General features: G+C 49.1%; 3 protein-coding genes across 3 annotated transcripts; all 3 read left to right on the plus strand.

The window, feature by feature from the left end:
* Positions 1-4985: 4985 nt before the first annotated feature.
* Positions 4986-5900, plus strand: LOC116501430 (olfactory receptor 14C36-like). The gene has a single exon (XM_032206996.1). It carries the CDS (start codon positions 4986-4988, stop codon positions 5898-5900), a length of 915 nt encoding a protein of 304 aa, XP_032062887.1.
* Positions 5901-6435: 535 nt separating this feature from the next.
* LOC116501350 (olfactory receptor 14A16-like) lies at positions 6436-16978 on the plus strand (the record flags this gene model as incomplete). Its single annotated transcript, XM_032206865.1, has 2 exons — positions 6436-6900; positions 16805-16978. Coding segments are annotated over 2 exons (639 nt in total), but the record flags the coding sequence as incomplete, so codon positions are not given.
* A 2907-nt stretch (positions 16979-19885) lies between these two features.
* Positions 19886-20824, plus strand: LOC116501351 (olfactory receptor 14J1-like). The gene has a single exon (XM_032206866.1). The coding sequence runs from the start codon at positions 19886-19888 to the stop codon at positions 20822-20824; it is 939 nt and encodes a 312-aa protein (XP_032062757.1).
* Positions 20825-26082: the final 5258 nt, after the last annotated feature.

Raw genomic sequence — 26082 nt, forward strand, 5'->3', positions numbered from 1 at the left:
CAGGAGAGTAAAGGACACAAAGGTCTTTGTGCCCTTTGCCATGATCTGGCAAGATCATGGAAATGATCCTCCTGGAATCAATGTCAAGGCACATGCAAGACAAAGAGGTGATCTCAGACAACCAGCATGGCTTCACCAAAGTCCAAATTGTGCCTGACCAATGTGATGGCTTTCTACAATGGAGTGATCACATCAGACAACAACAGAAGACCGATCAATGTCATCTACTTGGACTTCTGTAAGACTACTGACACTGTCGCACATGACATCCTGATCTCCAAATTAGAGATATGCATTTGTTGGGTGCACCATTCAGTGGATAAGGAGTTGGCCTGAATGTCACACGCAGAGAGTGGTGCTCAATGGCTCTATGTCCAAGTGGAGGCTGCTGACAAGTGTTGTACCTCAGGAGTCTGTCCTGGGACTGGTGCTGTTTAATATCTTTATCTATGACAGACAATGAGATCAACAGTGAGACAGTACATTCTGTGCTTGTAGCCCAGAAGGCCAACTGCATCCTGGGCTCCATAAGCAGAGGAGTGGCCAGCAGGTGGAGAGAGGTCACTTCTACTCCTTGTACTCTGCCCTTGTGAGGCCCCACTTGGAGTCCTGCATCCAGGACTGGGGCCCACAGCACTAGAAGGGTGTGGGTCTGTTAGAACAAATCCAGAGGAGGGCCACAAATATGATCAAGGGGCGGGAGCACGTCTCCTATGAAAAAAGACTGAGAGAACTGGGGCTGTTCAGCCTGGAGAAAAGAAGGCTCCGGGGTGACCTCTTTGTGGCCTTTCAGTACTTAAAGGGAGCTTATAAAAAAGATGGAGAGTGACTCTTTTCTCAATTAGATAATGATAGGAAAAGGGTGAATCGTTTTAAGCTAAAAGGGGGGAGATTTAGATTAGATGTTAGGAGGAAACTCTTCACTCAGAGGGAGGTGAGGAACTGAAACAGGTTGCTGAGAGACCTTAGGGATGCCCGATCCCTGGAGCTGATCAAGAGCAGGTTAGATGATGCCCTGGGCAACCTGATCTCATGGGGGACATCCCTGCTTATGGCCAGGGGGTTGGAACTAGGTGACCTTTAAGGTCCCTTCCAACAGTAGCCATTCTCTTATTCTATGGTCTCACTAGCTCTACTTCAAGCATGACTCCCATGCCATCAGCCTTCCTGTGGTCTCTCACCTGACCAGAACGGAAGGTGCCTCACCATCATCTTCAATGCCATGTGCATGCTTCTGCCGTTTACAATCCCTATCTGTGCCACATTCCTCCTGCTTGTCCATTAGCTCCAGAGACAGAAGTGACCTTCCAGCCTCCTTCACAGCCATTGCCTCCTGCAGGCCCACCAGATCCAGAGGCACATCTGACCTCATCCCAGCATTCCCAGCCAGCTCCTCCTTGTGGCCTCTGATCTGATCACATACCTGTCACCTCACATGCCTCTTCCAATGCCATGGGACTGCTGCAGGACCTCACAGTCCCTGCCCTGCCCCAAGGAGACAAACAGCTGAAGTTAGGGATAGGAGTGGGGTTGAAGCTGAGATGTGCTGTGTGCATGCTGGAGGGCTTTGGGGGTTAGATGATCAGGTTAATGTTTAGGGATTAGAGGTCACCCTCCAGGATCAAGGGAATGGCAAAGCATCGAGGGAGGGATTGATGTTCGGCTTAAGGATCCTGCTCAAGGTTTAGGATAAGGGCAAGCTTTGAGGACTTCAGTTTAGGTCTGGTTTGGGGGTTAAGGCTAAGGCTGGCTTTTTATTCCTTGGTTATGTTTTATCATTCTTCTGCTTGCCCTCCTATTAGCAGATGAGTTTGACATCTGTCATTTCCATGTTCTGAGGTATGTCTTTGATCCATCTGTCCTTTCCAAGGTCTTTGAGATAGGTCTTATGATGACATCTGCAGATCCACTTGAACCTCTCTCACCCTGCCCGTACCACCTCTAGGCAACCTGAGGACTGACTGGGAGGATGGTGGTTTAGGAAAGGGCTTCATGAAGATCTCTGAGGAGGGCTGTATTTGGGCTTCTCACAGACAGTGATGGCAGTATCATAGAAAACAGTGACACTCGTGTGGACAGAAGAGCAGGTGGATAAGGCCTTGGCCTGTCAATACAGGACACAGACACACATGAAAACTGCATGAGAGGGAAGAGGAAGATTGGATCCAAAATGTAGATTATGAAATCAAAGACCATGAGTATCACTTTGGCACTGCAGAACAGCACCAGCAGTGGGGCAAAACCACAGAAGATATCTGTGACACTGGGGCCACAGAAGAATAGCTGGGAGGAGAAGAAATAATTCCTGTACATGACAGAAATCCCCTTGTTCAGGTACAGCTGCCTTCTGGAGTCAGACCTTCCACTTCTCGAGCCTTGCAGAGAACAGGGATGGCATAGAGCCCAGGGCTGACCGTAGGGCACAGCCCCAGAAGGAAGCACGGCATCTGCAGGTGTTTGTGTCAGGCACAAGCACAGTGTTGAGTGTGTTCCACATCCCAGTCTCCATGCTGGTCATGTGAGAGAGGAAGAAGAGATTTGTGTATGGGTAGAGGATCTTCCATTTGGATTGCTGGGAAAACTCAACAAATGCTATCTTAGTGTCCAATTCCCTTCTTGGGAAACCTTTTAGAGCATTCAGTTCCCCCCTCTCTTGTTAGGACACATTCAGAGGGGTGAAATGATCCCTGGCAGTCATGGCTGAGGTGTCCTGCAATATACTGGGAACACAATAGGAGTTAAGGGAGGGAAATATTTGTTCTCATGTTTGAGAATCGAACTTTAAGAGCATAAAATCAGTCTCTCCGAAATTCATCTAGGAGCAGACAGTGATGACTTCAGTCTGCTTTAACCACCACACCCCAGCAGAGACCCTGCTGCCTTGGGGAGCTGTCAGCCCTGAGGCCTTGGGGACACTTCGAGGGAGCCCAAGGGCACAGAGCAAGCGATGCCATGGTTTGGTGCTGTGCTGCTGAGCTGGGCCAGGCTCCTGGGCCCAAGGGGAGCTCCTGGCAAGCACTGCAGAGAGACAGCTGTGCTCAGGAGCAGCTCCTCTGCACAGCGCAGCAGGGCTGGGGGCTCTGACCACAGCTGGCACACACAGAGGAGAGAAGGAGAGAGGGCTTGGAGGCACTGAGGAGCGCAACAACAGAGGGCAGCGTGTGGCAGGACACATCTGCAGGCTCTTGACACCGTGAGGCTCTGTCAGTAGGGCAATGCAGGTGGGGTTGCCAGAGGGGTCTTCTACAGCTGGCACATCTGATGGCTGATAGCATCTGTCAGGATGGGTCTTCCTTGTTCTCCAGCGAGGAGTATAATATGCTTTAGAGAATGGCATTTAAAATTGGATTTTTCAAGAGAAAGACCTGGGCAGGGGCTACCTGAAAGGCAAGACTTTTATTGTAGCCTGTGCTTGCAGATACCTGTGGTAGAGCGGAAGCTGGTTTCATGGTAATAGGTGGTCAGGTTTGTACTGCAGACTGAGACTCCTAGAGCATTGCAATGAGGGATCAATAGTTCATCAATGAACTTCATGAAGTCCTGTACCACACCTCCACCCACAGACTGCACCATCATCATCCTTGTGGTCCTCTCAGGTTTTATCCTAGCTGATCTTAAGGAGCTGAAAACCCTCTGATGCCCAGTGCCCTGTCTTTGAGAGGTCTCTGCCGGCTTGAGATGAGCACAGATCACCTGCAGTGAGCATGAGCTGCCTCCTCTGCAGCACAGGAGGGTGTGCTGAGTGTCCATCTGTCCCTCCCTGACCTTGCCTCCCCTGGCAGCAGCACGCTGGCATTCCTCCTGGCTTCTCCAGCTGGCCGTGCCGCTGCTGGTCTTGTTCCCAGGCTGACTGGGGATGGGGCTTTCACATGCCCATGGAGTGAGCCCTCGGTGTGCTTGGGGGAAGGGGAGTACGGGGACAAGGTGAGTGTTCTGGAGTTGGGCATTTTGAGCCTGGATTCCTCTGCTCTCAGCAGTGTTCAGATTCTTTTCAGATGAACAACTGAGTAAAATTTTCCTGCAGCTCTCACAGGGAGGGTGAGACCAGCACTGGTGGACAGATTGTCTGTCCTCACTAAAGGACACTCTGTGCTATAGGGACAGTCTCTTTTTCTCTGAGCAGACACAAAGTTTCCCTTCAAGTGCAGGGGGAATGCCCAGGATTTCTGTTTTAGAAAAACTCAGCAGTGTCCAGGTTCTGTAGGCACTGGAACAGGCACCACAGGGAAGTGGTCACAGCACTGAGGCTGTCAGAAGTCAAACATCTGGGCAACTCAGCCATATAGACTGATTTTTGGGTGGTCATGTACAAATTCAGGGGTGGGATCTGATGATCCTTGTGGAACACTTCCAAGTCAGGATATTCTATGATTCTATGACTCTAGGGACATAGAAGCAGAATTGCACTGTAGCTCAAAGACCGGCCAACACAGGGCAGCTGAGACCAGAACCGATAGATTGACTGGCTCTCCTCTCTGAAGGGCACTCTGCTCTAAAATGCAGTATCTGTGACTCTGGAGATCTACAAGGTTTCACTTGGAGTGCAGCTGAATGCCCAGGATTTATGCCTTAGAAGGACTCCTCAGATGTGGTGGAGCAGCTGAACAAAGAGTACAAATCAAATAACAAAAAAACAAATAAATACGTAAATCTCCACGTGTCTGCTCTGTGATGAACTTTGAGCAAAACTGGGGAAATCTGATATGAACTGAAGTGAATGTGAGACTGCACCATGTTCCTACCATGTTGCTACCTTGAGCTGTAGTGCATGACTGATTCTTCCATTGCCCACAGAAAAGCACTCTTCTCCCAGACAGACTCAGTATCAGCTGGAAGTCATTAAAGGGACCTTCAAAATAACTGCCTGCAAGTGGAAAATCTTTTTGATGGTTTTAAATGAGAAAATTGAATTTTCCTCTGATAAGTCTGCTGTACATTATTACTATTCTTTCTCTTTGTGCAGGACCACTTCACAGAAAAAACAGATGCCCAACAGCAGCTCAGTCACTGAATTCCTGCTGCTGGCATTCGCAGACATGCGCGAGCTGCAGCTCCTGCACTTCGTGCTCTTCCTGGGCATCTACCTGGCTGCCCTCCTGGGCAACGGCCTCATCCTCAGCGCCGTAGCCTGCCACCACCGCCTCCACACCCCCATGTACTTCTTCCTCCTCAACCTGGCCCTCCTCGACGTGGGCTGCATCTCCACCACTCTGCCCAAAGCCATAGCCAATGCCCTCTGGGACACCAGGGCCATCTCCTATAAAGCATGTGCTGCCCAACTCTTTCTCTTTGCTTTCTTTGTAGTAGCTGAGTATTGCCTCCTCACTGTCATGGCCTACGACCGCTACGTTGCCATCTGCAAGCCCCTGCACTACGGGAGCCTCCTGGACAGCAGAGCTTGTGCCCAGATGGCAGCAGCTGCCTGGGGCAGTGGCTTTCTCAATGCTGTCCTGCACACTGCCAACACATTTTCCCTGCCCCTCTGCCACGGCAACGCTGTGGACCAGTTCTTCTGTGAAATCCCCCACATCCTCAAGCTTTCCTGCTCAGACTACTACCTCAGGGAAGTTGGGGCACTTGTGTTTAGTTTTTCTTCAGCCTTTGGTTGTTTTGTTTTCATTGTGCTGTCCTACATGCAGATCTTCAGGGCAGTGCTGAGGATGCCCTCTTCTCAGGGCCGGCACAAAGCCTTTTCCACGTGCCTCCCTCACCTGGCCGTTGTCTCCCTCTTTGTCAGCACTGCCATGTTTGCCTACCTGAAGTCTCCCTCCATCTCTTCCCCATCCCTGGACCTGGTGGTAGCATTTCTATACTCGGTGGTGCCTCCAGTATTGAATCCTCTCATCTACAGTATGAGGAACCAGGAGCTCAAGGAAGCCTTGTGGAGATTGATGACTTAATGTGTTTCAGGAGAATAAGTGGTCAGTCTGCTTCTGCAGATGAGTCATAATGTCACTTATTGGAACAGCCCATATTCTGTTCCTTTGTGTTTGTGTGTTTGTGTGCATTTATTAATAGATTTCCTTAGTTTTAGTTCGGTTAATGTTACCCAATAAAATGATATTGGTCATCCCAATTCAACTTCAATATGTATTTTCAAGTCTAGCTCAGTGACTATACACAAAGAGCCCATCTGTCTGTGAACTTCAGGAAGGAGCCTGCACTGCCTGGTCTGACGTGCTTCCTCTGAGACCTGGCCTAGTTCTGCAGGGGCAGTGCCTGTGTGCAAGGATGCAGAGGAAGAGAGTCCAATCCCAGCAGCACGGCCAGGGAGCACCAGTATTTGGGGCCTACCTGGCTGCCCTCTAGGCCACCAGGGCCATCTCTTATCAAGGATGTGCTGCACAGGTCTTCTTTTTTTTCTTCTTGGTTGGAGCAGAGTATTCCCTTCTCACCGTCTTGGCCTACGACCGCTACGTTGCCATCTGCAAGCCCCTGCACTATGGGAGCCTCCTGGGCAGCAGAGCTTGTGCCCAGATGGCAGCAGCTGCCTGGGGCAGTGGCTTTCTCAATGCTGTCCTGCACACAGCCACTACATTTTCCCTGCCCCTCTGCCAAGGCAATGCTGTGGAGCAGTTCTTCTGTGAAATCCCCCACATCCTCAAGCTCTCCTGCTCAGACTACTACCTCAGGGAAGTTGGGTTTATTGCATTTAGCTTTTGTTTAGGTGTTTCTTGCTTTGTTTTCATTGTGGTGTCCTATGTGCAGATCTTCAGGGCAGTGCTGAGGATGCCCTCTGAGCAGGGCCGGCACAAAGCCTTTTCCACGTGCCTCCCTCACCTGGCCGTGGTCTCCCTGTTTGTCAGTACTGGCATGGTTGCCTACCTGAAGCCCAACTCAGTCTCTTCCCCATCCCTGGATCTGCTGGTGTCACTTCTGTACTCCATGTTATCTCCAGCAGTGAACCCCCTCATTTACAGCATGAGGAACCAGGAGCTCAAGGATGCACTGAGGAAATTGTTTGAATACATATAAATAATGTGCCCTTACCTTCTGAGTTTATCTCAGAAACAGTTAGGAAAGTAATTTGGTTTTATTTTTCTTGATAAATATGTTCTTCAAGTTGTGGAGTCGATTTAATTAATGTCATTGTTAGCCTCCTACCTGTTCATTTATCTCTTTACTTTTCCTAAACATCTCATGTGTATCTAAAGCCAGGCTTTCTGTGTAGCTATAGACAATAAAGAAACAAGCAGAAATTCATAGGTCTCAGCTGCAGTGTATTCCTATCTCCTGTGAACTACCAAAGAAACTATTAAAAAAAAAAAAAAAAAAAGCTATTTGTAACCATGATGCTTGACCACTTCCTTGAAACAGGGCCTCAATAGATACAGCTGATTTTCAGGAGGACAGACGTTTTCTTAACGGGAGCCCAGCTCTCCCCTCTCCTTCCATTTTCCACCTTTTATTGCTGAGTGTGACATCATATGGTATGGAATATCTCTGTGGCAGGTTTAGGTCAGCTGCTCTGGTGATGTCGCCTCCCTGTCTCTTGCACACCCACAGCCTGCTGGCTCTTTGGGGAGGGGGGATTAGAGGGATCCCTGATGCTATGAAAGCATTGCTCAGCAGTAGACAAAACACTACCATGATACCAGTGCTGTTCTAGCTACTCAAGCAGAGCACAGCACTGTGTGGGCTTCTACAGGAAAAGGTAACTCTGTCCCAGACAGAACCAGTGCAGGACCACACACTGGACAAGAAGGCTCCTTCTGAGCTCTGTGGGGAGTCAGGAAGATCCTAATAAGCACCAGGATGATGAAGGAAGCCCAAAGGCCCTTCTGAAGGTTGACTTATTCCCACCTGGGAGGCAGTGCTGGGCAGTGGGAAGGGTTATGAGAAAGACATGTGAGAAGGCCGTGAGAAACAAGGAAATATCACTGCCATTAACCCAGGCCTGCAAAAAATCACTCTCTGGCCTCCTCTGTCAGGCCAGCGTGAGCCCAGGAGACAGCAGTGAATGGAGCCCACGGACCAAAAGCCTGTCTGAGGTGGGCTGACCAGAGCTCAAGTGCTCAATCTCGTGTGAGCAGGCAGAGGAGAGCTCTGCAGCCCCACGGCACACAAAAGCCCCACCAAAGGAGCCTGGGGAGTGACTCCTTGCAGCCCTGGGGCAATGGCAGTGACCCCATGAGCTGGGTCTGCCTCCCAGCCTGCCCAGCATGGCCCTGCAGAGTGCCCCCGTGCCCCAGGCACCACAGCTCCCTCGCTCTGCAGAGCAGCACCTCTGGTTGTCATGTCAGAGATCTCAAATTTTGACTAAACTCATACCTCATAGGTGTTTTTAGTTTTCTCCTTAGGGGTGGCTACTGCCTCCAAGATGCCTGAGAGGAGGTAAATCCTGCACGAAGGTCTGCAAAATGTTACCCTGGATCCATAGGAGTCATTCTGGAACCAACGCTTCTTCATAGGATGTACACTTTTGCGGAGGTGTGGAGTGGATGGGAACGTGCAGGATGCTCCTACAGAACTTTGTGCCCTTTTCCCTACCGACTACAACACCACTTCTGTCTCAGGAACAGAGTAGCCAACAGAGTGAGACAGATACTCTGAGATTATGAAAGCCAACAGAAAGCTGATCCCAATAAGATAACCAATATGAGGATGACAGGAGAAGCCTGGCCAGCAGAGAAGTGAGATTTGGGGGAGGGAAGAGGAGTTTGGGATGCAGAAATTAACGATTTTGTAGAGGTGAGAGGTTTCATGCAATATTGATGGTGCTTTAAAACTGGCTTAAAACAGTCATGTAAAACCCTTACCCTGTTTTGACCAGTAACCCTAATCCCAAAACCTGAATGTTGCTCCAACACCTTGACAGAAATCCCCTGCAGTAATACCTGACCTCAGAGTATCCCTTCAAGCAGAACTCAGCCCATAGCCCCTTTCCTTACCTTTACTCTCTTGCTCATCCTAATCCCTTCCCTTAACACTAGCATTAAAACACTTTATTTAACCCTAGACGACTTCTTGGCAGACCTAAAGAAAACCACAAACCACGAAGCTTGTCCATACCCCAGCCACAGACCTGACACCCTATGCAGAACACCAAATCCTCGCAACAAACCGTTGCTTAAACTCTAACACAGATAGGTGAGCCCTAGTTGAAGGCCAGTTGGCAAGTGACTTTGGGCAACCTAATCTAATGGAAATTGTCCCTGCCTATGGAAGAAGGTTTGACTAGACAATCACAGAATCACAGAATCATCTAGGTTGGAAGAGACCTCCAAGTTCACCTAGTCCAACCTCTGACCCAACACTAAGCAGTCCTCCACAAAACCATATTACTAAGTTCAACATCTGAACATCTTTTAAAGACCTCCAGGGATGGTGACTCAACCACTTCCATGGGGAGCCCATTCCAATGCCTAACAACCCTTTCAGTAAAGTTTTTCCTAATATCCAACCTAAACCTCCCCTGGTGCAACTTTAGCCCATTCCCCCTCGTCCAGTCACTGGGCACGTGGGAGAACAGACCAATCCCCACCTCGCTACGGCCTCCTTTGAGGTAGCTGTTTAGAGCAAAAAGGTCACCCCTGATCCTCCTCTTCTCCAGACTGAACAATCCCAGCTCCCTCAGCTGCTCCTTGTAAGATTTGTCCTGGGTTACACGTACTTGGGTAGTGTAAGGCACAATGCAATTCTTTTTGCCTTCTGCATCTACAGCACAGGAAGTAGGACTGCCCTACTCTATTGACTGGACAATAGAGTAGGGTAAAAAAAGTAAATGTCTTTACTTTTTACCCTGAGTTTTCCAAAGAAGACCCAAGAGAAACCATGGATGACTAGGTACCTACTGATACTTAATCTGTATTTCTCTGGTTCCAATGATCATTACAATCTTAGAAAGGCTTTCATGTGCAGGGCTGGGCTGCAGTTACAGGGACAAAGACCACTGCTGGCAGTGGAGGTGTCAGACCTCCAGACTCTCCTCTTCCTCCCTATGGAGGGTCTCCAAAGAAGTCACCCTGAATGAATAGCAACAGGAGAATGATGTTCAAAACTGAAATACAGCAAAATTCAGCCTTTGAAAATACAAAAGATTTTTTATTAGGTTTTTTGAAATCTTCTTTGACTACATCATGCAAGCTCTGTAATTAGCTCTGCAAGGCGTGAAGCCTTGAAGAAAACTATGGAAGAGATGTTAGGAGTTTCTGCATTTTAATGAGTTCCATGGTGTATTTTGGTGCTGAGTCTATGAAGCTCAGGTACTGAGAGGGGAATGATGCAACTGCTTGAGCAAGTAAAGTCAGAAGGAAAAGTTGAAGTGACTTGGAATATTAATGGGCCCCACTGAGGGCTGTTACTAACAAAGCCTCCCCAGGGACTCGTTAAGGTGGATAACTGGAGTCCATGATTGCAGACAGGCAAAGCACTGCACTGAGAAATGTCTTGGTTTTAGTGAAACAGAAGAGCCAAGGCCTGACCGCAGCCACTGGAAGGGGAGATCCTGCTCCCCCACGTCTGGCTCAAGGCTCTTGCTGGGGTCTGTGGGCTGTGGTGGGCAGTAGGATGCCATGAGAAGAACAGTGGTGTGACACCTCTAAGGTGCTGCACAGGGTTGAAAGGAATCTATGAGGCCCCATCACAATGAATATAACATATCTCCTCCTAAGCTCTAGCTGAGGGGACAAAAACTTCAGGGCTGTTGGTGCCTTCCATTCTTGCCAGCACCCTCTGCCTTCTCCTCGGCAGGCTTTCTTATCCTGTCCCACACATCACCCTATTTTCTTGAAGTCTGCAGACACCCATCTCACTTCACCATCTTGCTCTCATGCCTTGCTTTCACCCATGTCTGGTGAGCCCTCACCAGCTGTTCCTTGAAACACAAAGCCAGGGTCTGATCAGAGGGTGACGTATAGAACCATTGCATGACACCTTGAGGGACATTTCTTCCTCCTTGTGACCAGTGCCAGCCTTCCTGGAACATTTTGTGTCATTTTTTTTTTTTTTTTCTCCTGCTCTTTCCTACTACTAAAGGAAGCTCCATCAGGGTGGAAACCACTCCTGAGGTAGGCATCCCAGCCCAATATGTTCCTTGCAGCCTCTCAGCCAAGCAGACACAAGTCACCTCAGCAGCAGCTTCCAAGCCATTGACCTGCTGCTGGCCTTGCAGCTTCTTGTGGAGACACAGCCAAGCCTTGTGCCTGCTGCTGCCCACTCATGGACTCAAGCAGAAGGGACAGGACAACCTGTATGGGGGCCTTCTTTCTGTCTGGGTCCTCCTGGGTCTGGAGGCAGAGGGGATCCCACAGTCAGCATGCCAAGCAGGTGCCTTCTGCTGGCCTAGCAGGGCCACTGCCAGCTGTCAGCCCAAAAATGCAGATCCCAAGGAGAAGTCAAGGCTGACCTGCAACCTACAGAGAGACCCAAGTGACCTCACAGTCCCTTTCTGTGACACATTCCTGCTGCTGCCCTATCAAGTGCAGAGACAGAAGTGACCTCACAGTCACTGCAACAGTCACATTCCTTCTGCTGGGGCAGGAGATCCTGAGGCAGAGCTGAGCTCATCAGAGGATTCCCACCATCTCCTTCTTTTGGCCCACAAGCTGGTCAGATCAGGGTGAGCAAGAGACTAAAGAAAAAGGGAAGCGGCTATAGGCAGTGTTTTGGCTTCAAGGTATACTTTGAGATCAGGCTTAAGAGTAGTGGATTCCTGTCAGGGTGTGGAGTAGCATTTACGTTTGGGGATTAATGTCACTAGTTAAAATAGGGGAAGGGCTTTACATGACTCTTTTAAGTCACAGTTACAGCAGAATCAACATTGCCTGAATGTTCTAAACTCACAGAAATCATTAATTTCTGCTGGCCAAACTCCTCTTCCCTCCCTCAAATCTCACATCTCTCCTGGCCAGGCTTCTCCTGACTTCCCATATCAGTCATCTTCTTAGGGGCAGCTTTCTGATGGTTTTCATGATCTCAGAGTATCTGTCTCATATCTGTTGGGTACTCCTGTCTTGAGACTGACATGGCACCTAAGTCAGGATGGAAAATAAACCAAAGCTATAGGTGAACCCTGCACAATGTGTCCTGCAGCTCTTGTACCACCCCAAAATTTTGTTTCCTGCCTCCAACTTTTAGATATGGAATGGCTTCTGTGCACCCAGGCTATCTTTTTCCAAACCCTCATGCATGGTTCAATTTGCCCCAAGCATCTTGGAGGCAGTGGCCCTCTCTGTGTAGAAAACTGAAAGCAGTCCTAAAGGATGACTTCAGGCAAAAGCTGACACCTCTAACATGACAACCCCCACCCAAGACCTCTTCCTCTATGGGGCCTACCAGGTACTTAGAAAGAGCCGATCTCAGAAACTACATGCACAGCAAGTGCCTTCTGCTGGCCTGCCATGGACACTGGCAGATGTGAGCCTAAAGGCACAGATCCCAGCCAGGAGTCAAGGGTGACCTGTCAGCTACTTCAAAAAGCAGTCACCTCACAGGCCATTTAACAGCCATTAGCTTCCTGCTGGACTTAGTGTTTCTGAGGCACCACTGAGCTTATAATACCACACCTATAAAACACCCCCTTTTTGGGCCAGGGCCTGCCCAGGTAGAAGTGATCTGGTTGTGATCCTCCAAGCCCATGGCACACCTGCTGGGCTCCCATCCTCTCTGACACTCAGGAGCCAGTTCCGTGCCAGTCCTGGGAGGTGCTAGGGCAGGAGGGACCTTGCAGGCAATGTTCCAGCCCCGTGCCTGTTGGTGGTCTTTCAGCTCCTTGTGCACAGTGAAGATCACGCTCACATCCAGAAGTTATGTGCCTGAAGCCAGCCTACAAGACACTCACGGGAAGCATCCTCCCAGCTCCAGCCCCAGCCGGTAGTGCTGCTCTGCAGAGCGAGGGGGCTGTGGTGCCCAGAGCATGGGGACACTCTGCAGGGCTTTGCTGGGCAGGCTGGGAGGCAGACCCAGCTCATGGGGTCACTGCCATTGCCCCAGGGCTGCAAGGAATCACTCCCCAGGCTCCTTTGCTGGGGCTTTTGTGTGCCCTGGGGCTGCACAGCTCTCCTCTGCTTGCTCACACCAGATTGAGCACTTGAGCTCTGGTCAGTCCACCTCGGAGGAGATCCCCCCTTAGGAAGGAAGTGCTGCAGTGGAGGCCAGCTGTGCCACTGCCGTGCCCACTGCCTGTCCCTGCCTGCAGTCCCAGCACAGCCCCACAGCAGCACTGGCACCAAGCTGCAGGAGCAGCCGGGCCTGACCCCACCAGCAGGGCTCAGCAGGACAGGGCAGCAGTGGCAAGAGAGCAGCTCTGCATGCCCCAAGCGCTGGTGCTCCCTGGCCGTGCTGCTGGGATGGGACTCTTTTCCTCTGCACCCCTGCACATGGGCACTGCCCCTGCAGAGCCAGGCCTGGTCTCAGAGGAAGGCTTCTCTCTGTAGATGTCAGAGACTGATTTTTGAAAGTGTGATTTGTGCTGTTGGACTGTGGTTGTCAAGCATGTTGTGCTTTATCCTGGCAGACAACTCAGCACCACGTAGCTCATCCTCACCCCCGAAATGGTCATGTGTTGAGATAAGGATGGTTTGATAGCAAAGGAAACAAAGAGATGTTGCTGCTGCTGCTGCTGATGATGATGATAATGTAGTTTATTAAATCATGCGATGACAGTGCAATTGCTCACCACACACTGACCGATACCCAGCCCGTCCCCAAGCAGGGGTCCCCCTGAACCTGGCCAGCCTGCCTCAGGATCTCCTGTGTAGGTCCTTTGACCTTGCTTTGTTTTATGTCAAAATCAGCGGTGGTGGTGGGACTTCATTCAGTCCACAGACGTCCACCATTATCTTCCACTCCCCATTAGAATTTTGCACTGTCCATATGGGACTATTAAAGGGTGAGAGAGCCTTGCTGATCACTCCTTGGCTCTCCAGTCAATGAACCAGGTCATGCAGGGGAATCAGGGAGTCTCTGTCAGTGCAATACTGCCTCAGGTGCACTGTTGTGGTAGCGATTGGCACCTGCTGCTCATTGGCCATCAGCACCTCCACAGCAGAAGGGTCCTGTGAGAGAGTGGGCAAGGTAGACAACTGTTTAAAGGTAAGCCTTTGGATCTTTGAAGTACCCTTTCCTGAAGGAGTCTATACTAAGGATGCACAGAGCTTCTGGGCCAGTCTCAAGGGGTTGCTTTTGCCACTCTTTCCCATTAGACTCACATCAGCCTCCAATACAGTTAACTACTGGGATTCTCCCATCATTCCAGAAATACAATTGGGTTCTGGCCCTTTTAGCTCGATGGCATTACACTACACTGTGCATTGGTGTCCTTTAAAACCTAACACCTGCTGTGGGTCTGATGTGCCAAGCAAGTAATCCTCAAAGTCCAATACACTCAGTTGCCTCCTTCCTCCCCCCGGTTGGAGGTAGAACCCCTCTAGTCCTGCTCATAGTATTCATTACTCTGTTTGGAGGACTGCCCACTAGAAACAGGAGCAGCAATTTTCTCAGAAGAACCACTTTTTGTGAATGTTTTTCCTTGCGCTTCATGTATCCATGCCTCTAGGATGGAGGTAGATTTTCCATCCCATTTACTCATGGCTTCTCCGCGATCACACAGTTAAAACCACAGAGCTGCACGTGGTATGTACCCACTATATCACCTTTCTTGAGTAGAGGGACACTTACACCTGAGAGCTGAGGTATTGGTTCATACAGGTGGGGAGGAAGATGTATTCTCTTGTAGTTCTTGGACCTACTCAGACAGTTTCTCCATAGACGAGACACAGGTTTGTAGGGAAGAAGAGAGACTTTCTTTGTAATGCCATAGCTGGCTAGCCGATTCATCCACCATGGGTTCCTCTTGGTCTTTCCTGGTCATTACTGCCAACGAATTGGCATATGATTATGGTGCGCTCTGTACAAACTTCTGTCACATGGGTCATGTGTACTTGACTTCATCTGGATCTTTGGACAGCTGTTAGTTTTCTAGGTTTCTACAAATCACCTTCAGCATGGGTAATTCCCTCAGGTACAGGATACCCCTGTGCATGGTGGTCCACTTGCCTGGTTGACATAGAAGATCTTCCTTCAAGGGATACCTTTCTTTCAGGCCTGAGAGGATTAAGTTCCTTGTGCCCTTTTCCACTGGCTTTCTCAATCACCCCTCACCTACAGGAGGATCCCAGCTGCTTGGCTTCCCTGCCCTCTAAATCCAGACTGTTAGCCCCCTTCTCTCAGCACTGGAGCAGCCAGCTGACAATGTGCTCACCGAGATGATGGCTAAAATATTTTCCCATGTCTCGTAGCTTACACTGGGATAGGGATCACATGGTTTCTGATGCTTATATGACCTCTTCTTCTTGGTCATCCTGCCTCCATGATGGACCAACTTAGGAGAAACCTGCCTCTTCTACTTCCTCCTCCTTTCTTGTCTGGGTGCCTGAGTTTCTTTCCTTTCTAAAGAAAAACTGACTTTTACACCCATTGTTTTCTCTTGCATAAAGAGGCAACCGATACTGGCACAGGCTGGTTCTCTGGCCCAGCCATGGGGCCCATTGCAGGTGCTGGAGTGGCTGCAGGGCCCATCACTGGAGTTGTTCTGGCTGCAGGGCCTTTTGGATGAGTTGGAGTGGCTGCAGTGCCTATCGCAGGTTTGGGAGTAGCTATAGGGCCTGTCACGAGTGTCCATTTAACTTTGGGCCCACCTCAGGAGCTGGAGTGCCTGCAGGGCCTGTTGCAGGGTTTGGAGTGGCTTTGGACAGGCCATATGCCTGTCATGGAGGAGAAGGGGGATGTGCAGGAGAAAGAGAGAGGGAAGAAGTGGTGAAAAGCATCCCCCACTGTCCATCCCAGTTCCACCCACCCTGCATAGGTTTACTCCCCAAGGAGAAAAGGCAAAGAGTTTAAAAGAGTGTAACTCTAAATAATTTCTAAGAGATGAAGAGATGGTTCCTGAGGTATGGAGGCAGCAATTATTTTATCCTGTCATAAGTCAGCGTTATCCAATACAGCAAAACAGTAACCTTAAACCAGCCCCCAGAACTGATAAAGAGCACGCAGTGGATGACAATTAGTAATGTGCTGTACAACACAATTCTGAAAACAAGCACCACAGACCCCAGATCAAAAATATCAATACTGTGATCAGCAACTGGTAAACTGATCTAATGCTTATAACAATTTACTTTTAAAACGCTGTGGTCAGCTCTGTCATCTCAACCTTTGTGCTCCATGCTAGGCACCAAAAAGCCTTGCTGTGGTTTGACCCAGCAGGCAGCTCAGAACTGTACAGATATTCATCCAATGGACTGCAGGAGAGAAGAGGGAGAAAAAAAAAAAAAAAGTAAAAGTTTATGAGTTGATATAAAAGCAGATTAATAGGACACAAAGGAAATAATGATAACAACAACAATAGCAATAAATTGTTATTATATATTTCATCATCATCATCATCATCATCATTATTATTATTATTATTATTATTATTATTATTATTATTATTATTATTATTATTATAGACACAGATATAATTATTATTATGGCCTGGCACATCAGACCCACAAAATGTATCAGGCTCTACTAGACACCAGTGCACAGTGTACCCTAATGCCATCAAGCTAGAAAGAGGTCCACCTGTATGTCTGGAGTGACAGGGGGATCCCAACAGTTAACTGTACTGGAGGCTGAAGTGAGTCTAACTGGGAAGGAATGGCCAAAGCACCCCATTGGGACTGGCCCGGAGGCTATGTGCATCCTCGACATAGGCTGCTTCAGGAGAGGGAATTTCAAAGTTCCAAGGTGGGGCTTTGACATAGCTGCCTTGGAGACAAAGGACATGAAACAGTTGTCTACCTTGCTTGGCCTTCCACAGAACCCTTCTGTTGGGGGTTTGCTGAGGGTTGAAGAACAGCAGGTGCCAATGGCTACCATGGTGGTGCACCTGAGGCAGCGTCACGCTAACCGAGACTCCCTGATTGCCATCCATGAGCTGGGTCATCGACTGGAGAGCCAAGGTGTAGATGTAGAGCTTGGGAGCGTAGTTTAGTGATGGACTTGTCAGCACTAAGGTAAAGTTGCCTGACCTGGGTTACACGTCCCAGAGTAGTGTCAGGCACAATGCAATTCTTTTTGCCTTCTGCATCTACAGCACAGGAAGTAGGATTTTTCCCTGCTCTATTGACTGGGCAGCTCTTTTCACATTACTCAGTTTAGGTTTGTGTGGCTGGAGGGGGACAATTTCCCAAAAGAAGCCAAGCTCATGGGTACAGCTACAGCCACAGGAAGATTTTTTTTTTCACTTTTCACCCTGAGTTTTCCACAGAAGACCAAAGAGAGACCATGGATGTCCAGTTGTCTACTAAGATTCATTTAGAATTTCTCAGGATCAAACGGTCATTTCAAATTTATTTTATTTTATTTTATTTTATTTTATTTTATTTTATTTTATTTTATTTTATTTTATTTTATTTTATTTTATTTTATTTTATTTTATTTTATTTTTTATTTTTTCCCTGATTATCTTAAAAAGGTTTCCATGTGCTGAACTGTGCTACAGTTACAGGGACAAAGACTACTGCTGGCAGTGGAGGTGTCAGACCTCCAGACTCTGTTTTTCTTCCCGATCAAGGCCTCCAAAGAAGTCCCCCTGGATCAATAGCAATAGGAGAATGATGCTCAAAACTGAAATGCAGCAAAATTCAGCCTTTAAAAGAAAAAAAGATTTGTATTAGCTGCTTTTTTGAAATCTTCTTCCTTAACTACTTCATGCAAGCTCTGCCATTAGCTGTACAAGTCTTGAAGTCATGAAGAAAACTATGGAAGAGATGTCAGGAGTTTCTGCATTTTAATGAGTACCATGGTGTATTTTGGTCTGATGCTATGACGCTCAGGTACTGAGAGGAGAATAATGCAACTGCTAGAGAAAGTGAAGTCAGGAGGAAAAGTTGAAGTGATTTGGAGTATTAATGGGCCCACTGAGGGCTGTTACTAATGAAGCCTCCCCAGGGACTAGTTAGGGTAGATAACTGTAGGCCATGATTACAGACAGGCAAAGGCACTGTGCTGAAAAAAGTCTTGTATTCTTCTGAATGAAGCAGAAAGCAAGGCCTCATCCCTGGAAGTGGGAGGGGAGATCCTGCACCCCCATGTCTGTGTCAGGGCTCTTGCTGGGGTCTGTAGGATGTGGTGGGCAGTGTAATGCCATGAGAAGAACAATGGTATGACATCTCTGAGGTGCTGTACAACGTTGAAATGAATCACTGAGGCCCCATCACAATAAGTATAACATATCTTCTCCTAAGCTCTAGCCAAAGGGGCAGCTATGGCTGTTGTCTCTGTTCCTCAGGCCTATGAGGACACTGCTTCTCATTAAAGCACCAGGGCCTCATTGCCTCCTTGCCACCACCCATGAAGCAGGTGGGGCTCATACCATTCTCCTCACTTGGCAATGCACATCCCCATCTCCTACTGACCAGGAAGCATCTTGTGGAAGGTGTGAAGGCTAAGGATCTCCATTCCCAGAGGACAATGGTCAAGGCCTGGCCCTTGTAATTGCTGACACACATCCAGTTTGTTTGTACCTCAGTGTCATCTTCACACAGCCTTTGTCTCCTTGTCCTCACTGCCTCCAGAGTTCTGCTCTAATGAGCTCCAAGGGAGGCTGTGTCAGTGCTGGCCCTCAGGGGGACACTGCAGGAAACTTGCCTCTGACTTGGACTTCTGGAGAGATGTCTTCAATTGTCTCTGAGTGCCTGAGGTTCGTGGGCTCATCAGCAAAGCCCCCAGAGGGATGATTCCAGTGCCTTAGGCTGGTGCTGTGCTGCTGAGCTGGGCCAGACTTGTGGGACAGAGAGAGCTCGTGGCAAGAGGGCCGTGGTGCAGAGAGACAGCTGTGGCCAGGAGCAGCTCCTCTGCACAGCACAGCAGGGCTGGGGGCTCTGACCGCAGCTGGCACGGGGAGAGGAGAGGAAAGAGGGCTTGGAGGCAGCTGGGTGTGGGATGATGCTGAGAGCTGCCTGCAGGAGAAACCTGCACAGCCCTTGACAAGGTAAGTGCCTGGCTGCAGGGCCATGCCTGGCTGCAGGGCCATGCAGCTGCAGGTACTGGAGGGGTCTCCTCTTGCTGGGTCTTGTTTCTGGGAGGGCAGTGGGCAATGCAGTAGGCTTTGAGAGTCCTGCTGGGTTGCAGTGCGAGGTGAGGAATTCTGGCAGAAACCTCAAGTATGGCCATAGGCCAGGTCTCCCTGGTCTGCCCAGAACACCCTGCTCGAGCAGGCCATGTCAGGCTCTCTGTCAGCTGCCTCATAGTTCTTGCAGCCATGGAAAAGAAGACAAGCTCCCAAGCTCCGTCTGGCTTTCTGTGGCCCTCCTCCCTCAGCAGCCTTCTCCAGTGTCTTCTCCAGTTTTTCAGGGAAACAGTCTAATGGGATGGTCCTGCAACTCACATAGGGGTGACACAGGGCAGCTAAGAACAGGACTGCTGGGCAGAGCTGCTCTGCTTGATCTTCACCAAGGGACACTCCCACAGGGTATCAAGAGGAATGAACAGGAAATGTGAGGATGTTCAGCAACCCAATTACCTAGTCCTAGGCATTGCAGGCCTACTGGGATAGAATAAAGCAAACAAAATCCCTACAGCTCAGCTCTGCACTCAGACTGAGTTGTTTGCAACAACTGACAAGTAGAAGGCACTTGAGGTTCCCTCATGTTCCTGCTTTCCTCCTACTGCACTAGGAGGAAGGAACTGCTAGGGAGCCCACAACTTACCCATTCTTCCAGTGCCACTCCCAGCTAGCACCAGCTACAGCTCAAGCATGAGAGCTGCAGAAAATGTCTTCACATACTGAAGCTTGGTCTGGGGTGTACTCTAAGGCTTGCAATAGTTCTTCCTCAAAGAAATCTTTTCTTTTTCTACCATTTTCTCTCAAATAGGCAGCCGTGTTCAATGTCAGAAAATGCCCAACATCAGCTCTGTGAGTGAGTTCCTCCTGCTGGCATTCGCAGACACGCGCGAGCTGCAGCTCCTGCACTTTGCGCTCTTCCTGGGCATCTACCTGGCTGCCCTCCTGGGCAACGGCCTCATCCTCAGTGCCGTAGCCTGCGACCACCGCCTCCACACCCCCATGTACTTCTTCCTCCTCAACCTCGCCCTCCTCGACGTGGGCTGCATCTCCACCACTCTGCCCAAAGCCATGGCCAATGCCCTCTGGGACACCAGGGCCATCTCCTATCAAGGCTGTGCTGCTCAAGTTCTCTTTTTTGTCTTCTTCTTTGGTTCAGAGTATTCAATTCTAACTATCATGGCCTACGACCGCTACATTGCCATCTGCAAGCCCCTGCACTATGGGAGCCTCCTGAGCAGCAGAGCTTGTGCCCAGATGGCAGCAGCTGCCTGGGGCAGTGGCTTTCTCAATGCTGTCCTGCACACGGCCAACACATTTTCCCTGCCCCTCTGCCAAGGCAACTCTGTTGACCAATTCTTTTGTCAAATTCCACAAATCGTGAAGCTCTCCTGTTCAGATGCCTACCTCAAGGAAGTTGAGCTACTTGTGTTCAGTTTTTCTTTTGTATTTGGTTGTTTTGTTTTCATTGTGTTGTCCTATGTGCAGATCTTCAGGGCAGTGCAGAGGATGCCCTCTGTGGAGGGCCGACACAAAGCATTTTCCACGTGCCTTCCTCACCTGGCCGTGGTCTCTCTGTTTGTCAGTACAGACATGTTTGCCTACCTGAAGCCCCCCTCCCTCTCTTCCCCATCCCTGGACCTTTTGGTGGCAGTTCTGTACTCAGTGGTGCCTCCAGCAGTGAATCCCCTCATCTACAGCATGAGGAACCAGGATCTCAAGGATGCCTTGAGGAGACTGATGACTAGAGATGTTACAAAATCAAAAAAATAGCCCATTTTCTTCTGCATATGACCCAGAATGCATTGCACAGATACACACATAGAGACATGAACACGAGTGAGCACAAATGCCATCAGCCATTCCTACAAGTCTCATGAAGGCCAGTGGGGCAGACAGTGTCACGAGGTTAATTAACATGCCTTGGGAAGTCATTTTTATCCAGCTCTGAGATGTGCTTGCTTGAAGCAAGGTCCCTGTGACCATTCCTCATGCCGTGGGGCATCTCAGAGAAGGGCAGAGCAAGGCAAAGCACTGCAGGGCTGAGGTGCCTCCCAGCCTCTGGCAGTGGCTGCAGGAGCCAGAGGGACACTGCAGGCACTGCAGTGCACTGTGCATGGTGTGCAAGGCAGAGACTCGTGTCTCTCAACAGCCCCGTGTGTATGAGGAGCGTGGGAGGCCAGCTCAGATGTGGACACCTCACAGAGCGCTGCCGTTGCCCTGTGTGACTCCAGAACCAACCCCCAGTGTCTCTGTGAGATTTCTGTAACCCCCCTCTCACAGGCTCATTACAGATGCCCCTCTCTGCTATGTCACACTACCCTGCCTTTCTGGACCAGGCCATCAAGCGTTTGGATCAGAGAGATTTCTGGGGACTTGGAAAAAGCAGACAGCAAACTCGTCTTCAGGAAGGACAAGAAAAAGGACTGGGAGATTTGCAGTTGTCACCTCTGCCCATGGGAACGTGATGGGGAAAGTCCTGCCACAGGTGAAGCAGTAGGGGAGGGCAGAGAAGGGAATGTGGTGAACCTGGATTCGGCAAGGCCTTTGCCATAGTCTCCTGGAGTCTCCCTTTAGCCACATTGCTGATATTCACACTGAAGAAGGGGATGAAGTTGGGGGGGGAGAAGTTGGCTGGACATTAGTGGTACAAAGTCCTCCTGCCAGCCAGTTACCAGCAGCATCCTTCAGTCATGGGCACTTGGACCAACACGTTTGACCCTTTTTTATCTCCCTTTATGATGGCATGGAGCACTTTTCCAAGTCATCATCTCATCAACATGAGTTATTCTTTAATTCAGTGACTTCTTCCCTTGGAGTTCTGCTTGAAGACAGAAGAGGTGGAGGAAGAAGAAAAAAGAAAAAAAAAAAGTTGGGAAATATCTTTTGGTAAATGTTTGCATAAGACTATTCACAGAAAAAGCATACATTGGTAGATAATCCTTGTCCACAGTGCTGTCAATAATAAATAAAATAAATAAATAAACAAATAAAATAATAATAATAAAAAACCTATGAGACTAAATCAAGAGAATTCATAGAAAAAAAGCTGGTGGTGTTGCCATAAAAGACTCTTTTATCTGTTACTTAGAGTCCTTTTACGCACAGGTTCCCATTGTTTCCTAGATCTACTTTCATGGCTGGTTTCCATTCTCTATTCAGAGGTGGCCACTGCCTCCAGGATGCCCTGGGGTAGCCAAGGAACGCAGATGGGACAAGTGACATGAGGGAGCACTTTTGGAGCACAAGCTGAGGGGCATGAACTGAGGCTAGGCCCTACAGGGGCTGTACAGGGCTGCTAAGCACAGAATCATAGAACTGCTCATGTTGGAAGGGACCTTAAAGAGCCTGTGGTTCCATAATGTTCACAAACACCCAAATCTCAAGCCTGTGCCACACTGCTGCTGGCCTGGGCCTTTTACTTCAGATGGAGGCCTTTTCCTGCAGCATATACCACGTTGGTCATGGCACAAAAATGCTGTTTCTATACCAGCGATCTGGAGCCTCCTTCATGTGAGGCCACATTTCAGTGTCCTTCGTGCTGCTGGCAGGGTTTTGTCTCATGGATGAACTGGATCACAGAATCCCAGAATCATCTAGGCTGGAAGAGACCTCCAAGATCACCTAGTCCAACCTCTGACCTACCACTAACAAGTCCTCCACTAAACCATATCACAAAGGATCACTGAGTATTCTGAAGCCCAATACCATGTTGTTGTTGTTGTTGTTGTTGTTGTTATTATTATTATTATTATTATTATTATTATTACTTTCCCTCTGAAGCACAATCACAGAATCAGAGAATCATACAACGGTTGAGTTGGAAAGCACCTCGACAATCATCTAGTTCCAACCCCCCTGCCATAGGCAGGGACACCACCCCCTAGATCAGGTTGCTCAGGGCCTCATCTAACGTGGCCTTGAACACCCCCAGGGATGGAATATCCACAGCCTCAGCCACAGCATTCCACTCCCTGGAATGCAAGTCATCAAGCCCCATAGACTTGTACTTCTTGAGCTTCTTCAGGTGGCATCAAATCTTCTCTTCACTTACAACAGGTGGGAATTTGCACCCCCAGCCCCTACCTATGGGTTCAGAGAATGAAAGACTTGGGAAGCCTGACTGGCAGGGAAGACTGAGGAAAAGAAGTTGTTGAGTCCCTCAGGCTTCTCCATGTCTGTCATTACCAGTTCACCCTTCTCATCCATCAGAGGGGGGTACACTCTCCTTGGCCTTTCTTTTCTGAGCAAAGTACCTATAGGATCTCTTCCTGTTATGCTTTTCATCCCCAGATAAGCTGAGTTCCATCCATGCCTTGGCTTTCCTTATCCCATCCCTGCACATCCAAAACTGAAACATGTGAGAGGGCCTGGGAAAAGTAACCTTGGATCCACAGAAGCCATTTGGGAAACAAAACTTGTAGGTCGTAAGCATGATTTTGTGGAGGTGCAGAGCTGATGGGCACATTGCTCAGGATGCGCCTAAAGATTTTTGTGTCCTTTTCCCTCCTGACTACAATGCCACTTCCTTCTCAGGAATGGAGCAGCCAACAGAGGTGAGACAGATACACTGAGATGGTAAATGTCATCAGAAAGCTGATCCAAGTAAAATATGGGGAGGTCAGGAGCAGCCTGAACAAGAAACATGCAAGATTTTGGGGTGGGAATAGGAGCATGGCCAGCAGAAATTAATGATTTCATAGAGGTAAGAGCATTCATGCAATGCCGGTAGTGCAGTAAGACTGACTTAAAGCAGTCATATATGGCCCTTACTTTACTTGAGCTAGTAATTTTAACGCTAAATAAACCTAAATGCTACTACAACAAACTGAAAGAAATACATTTTCTCTCTTGATAACTGTAATCCTTTCACTTAACACATATATTAAAATGCCTTATTTAACCCTAGACTCCTTGACAGACAAAAAGCACCCGTAAACCACAGAGCTTGTCCATACCTCAACCACAGACCTGACAGCACAAGCAGACAAAAAAAACTCCTACTAAAACTTGGTTTAATCTCTAACCCAGAAAGTGAAAAAGAGATACCGAAGGGGCTAGAGAAAGCTCAGCTCTACCTCAGGATCTCATGGCCCAGCAGGAGGAATGTGACTGTGGCAGTGACTGTGAGGTCACTTCTGCCTCTGCACTTGATAAACCTGCAGCAGGAACATGTCACGGAAAGGGACTGTGAGGTCACTTGTGTCTGGAGGTGGCAGGTCAGCCTTGACTTCTCCCTGGGAGCTGCACTTTTGGGCTGACATCTGGCAGTGGCCCTGCTAGGCCAGCAGAAGGCATCTGCTTGGCATGCTGACTGGGGGATCCCCTCTGCCTCCAGAGCCAGGACGACCCAGGCAGAAAGAAGGCCCCAACATGGGTTGTCCTGTCCCTTCTGCTTGAGTCCATGACTGCACAGCAGCAGGCACAAGGCTTGGCTGTGTCTAGCCAAGAAGCTGCAAGGCCAGCAGCAGGCCCCTGGCTTGGAAGCTGCTGCTGAGGTGGCTTGTGTCTGCTTGGCTGAGAGGCCGCAAGGAGCCTGCTGGGTTGGGATGCCTACTTCAGGAGTGGTTTCCACCCTGATGAAGCTTTCTTTGGTAGTAGGAAAGAGCAGGAGAAAAAAAAAAAACTGCCACAAAGTGTACAATGGAAGGATGGTACTGGCCATGAGGAGGAAGAAATGTCCAGGGGAAAAACTGGTCTTGCTGCTAGTAACAGAGGCAAAGAAGGCATTAAGTGCCTCAGACTTTACCTCATCCCTTGTCACTGGGTTTTCCCCCCAGAATCCAATAAAGGATTATGATTCTCCCTAATCCTCCTTCATTTAAATTATTTATATCATTTTTATCTTATCGTATTTTATTTTTTTAATTGTCTTTGACAGTAATAGATGGATTGAGCTCCAGCTGGGCTTTGGCCCTTCTAATTTTCACCTGCACAGCCCCATAACATTCAGGACACAGCTTCAGACAAACTGACAGCATGCATGAGAAGAAAGCACAGCAAATGTGGAACTTGACAGCCTTCCATCCCCTACCTTCTGTGACTGTGCTGCAATTCCATTCAGATGGTTAGTCCTGAATTATCCAAATTTCCCTGCAACCCTTGCTGCTGCAAGGTATCTCTGGTCAGAGATAGCACAATTACACTAAGGTTGAACTGTCTGCCTGCTGACATTAACAGCTGATAGAATGGAGCATCACTGTGGGTGAACCTTGAGAATCTGCAGGATTTTGACTTCAGAAAATTTTTGACTTTTACATGGAGAAGAGCCCAGTCCTGTACCAGAGGAAGAGAAACCCCACACATCAGGGCAGACTGGGACCCTGCTGAGTGAGTAATGTCCAGCAGGAGGAGGGCCTGGGTACAACGAGGGATGCCATACGAGCAGTGGTGCCTGCTCACGAGGAACCAGGTCAGCTTCCTACAGAGCTGCCTTACGAGGGGCATGGCCACCAAGAAGATCTGAGTTCCCAGACTCAGCTCAGACTTGGTGTGACACCACACGGACAAGGGTCTGCAGCCAGCAGTGAATGATGTGCAGGTATGGGAGTCCTTTTAAGAGCCAGGTTTAGACAGGATAGAGGGCTGTGGAAAGGCTGAAAGTCCCAACAGGACCCAGGTCTTTGTGTCCAAGGGTATGGCTGTTGTCTCTGCCACTGAGGCTTATGAGGAGACAGATTATCGTTAAAACACCAGGGCCTCATTGCCTCCTCGCCCCCACCCATGAACCAGGCAGGGGTCGTACCATTCTCCTGCACTTGGCCATGCACATCCCCATCTCCTACTGCCCCACAAAGAGCCCTGAGCAAACTGTCAAGGGAAAGATCTCCCTTCAAAGGACTTGGGGTCAAGGCCTGGCCCTTGAGCTTGGTGAAACACATCCAGTTTTCCTACACATCAGTGTCACCTTCACATTGCCTTTGTCTCCTTGTCCTCACTGCCTCCAGGGTTCTGCTCTAACGAGCTCCAAGGGAGGCTGTGTCAGTGCTGGCCCTCAGGGGGACACTGCAGGAAACTTGCCTGGGACTTGG

The sequence above is a fragment of the Aythya fuligula genome, chromosome W (assembly GCF_009819795.1).
Source record: "Aythya fuligula isolate bAytFul2 chromosome W, bAytFul2.pri, whole genome shotgun sequence".
NCBI classification, from domain to species: Eukaryota; Metazoa; Chordata; class Aves; order Anseriformes; family Anatidae; genus Aythya; species Aythya fuligula.

Bases quoted from the DNA above. Each gene is read 5' to 3' on its own strand.
- LOC116501430 (XM_032206996.1), top strand. From the start codon at position 4,986: ATGCCCAACAGCAGCTCAGTCACTGAATTCCTGCTGCTGGCATTCGCA.
- LOC116501351 (XM_032206866.1), top strand. From the start codon at position 19,886: ATGCCCAACATCAGCTCTGTGAGTGAGTTCCTCCTGCTGGCATTCGCA.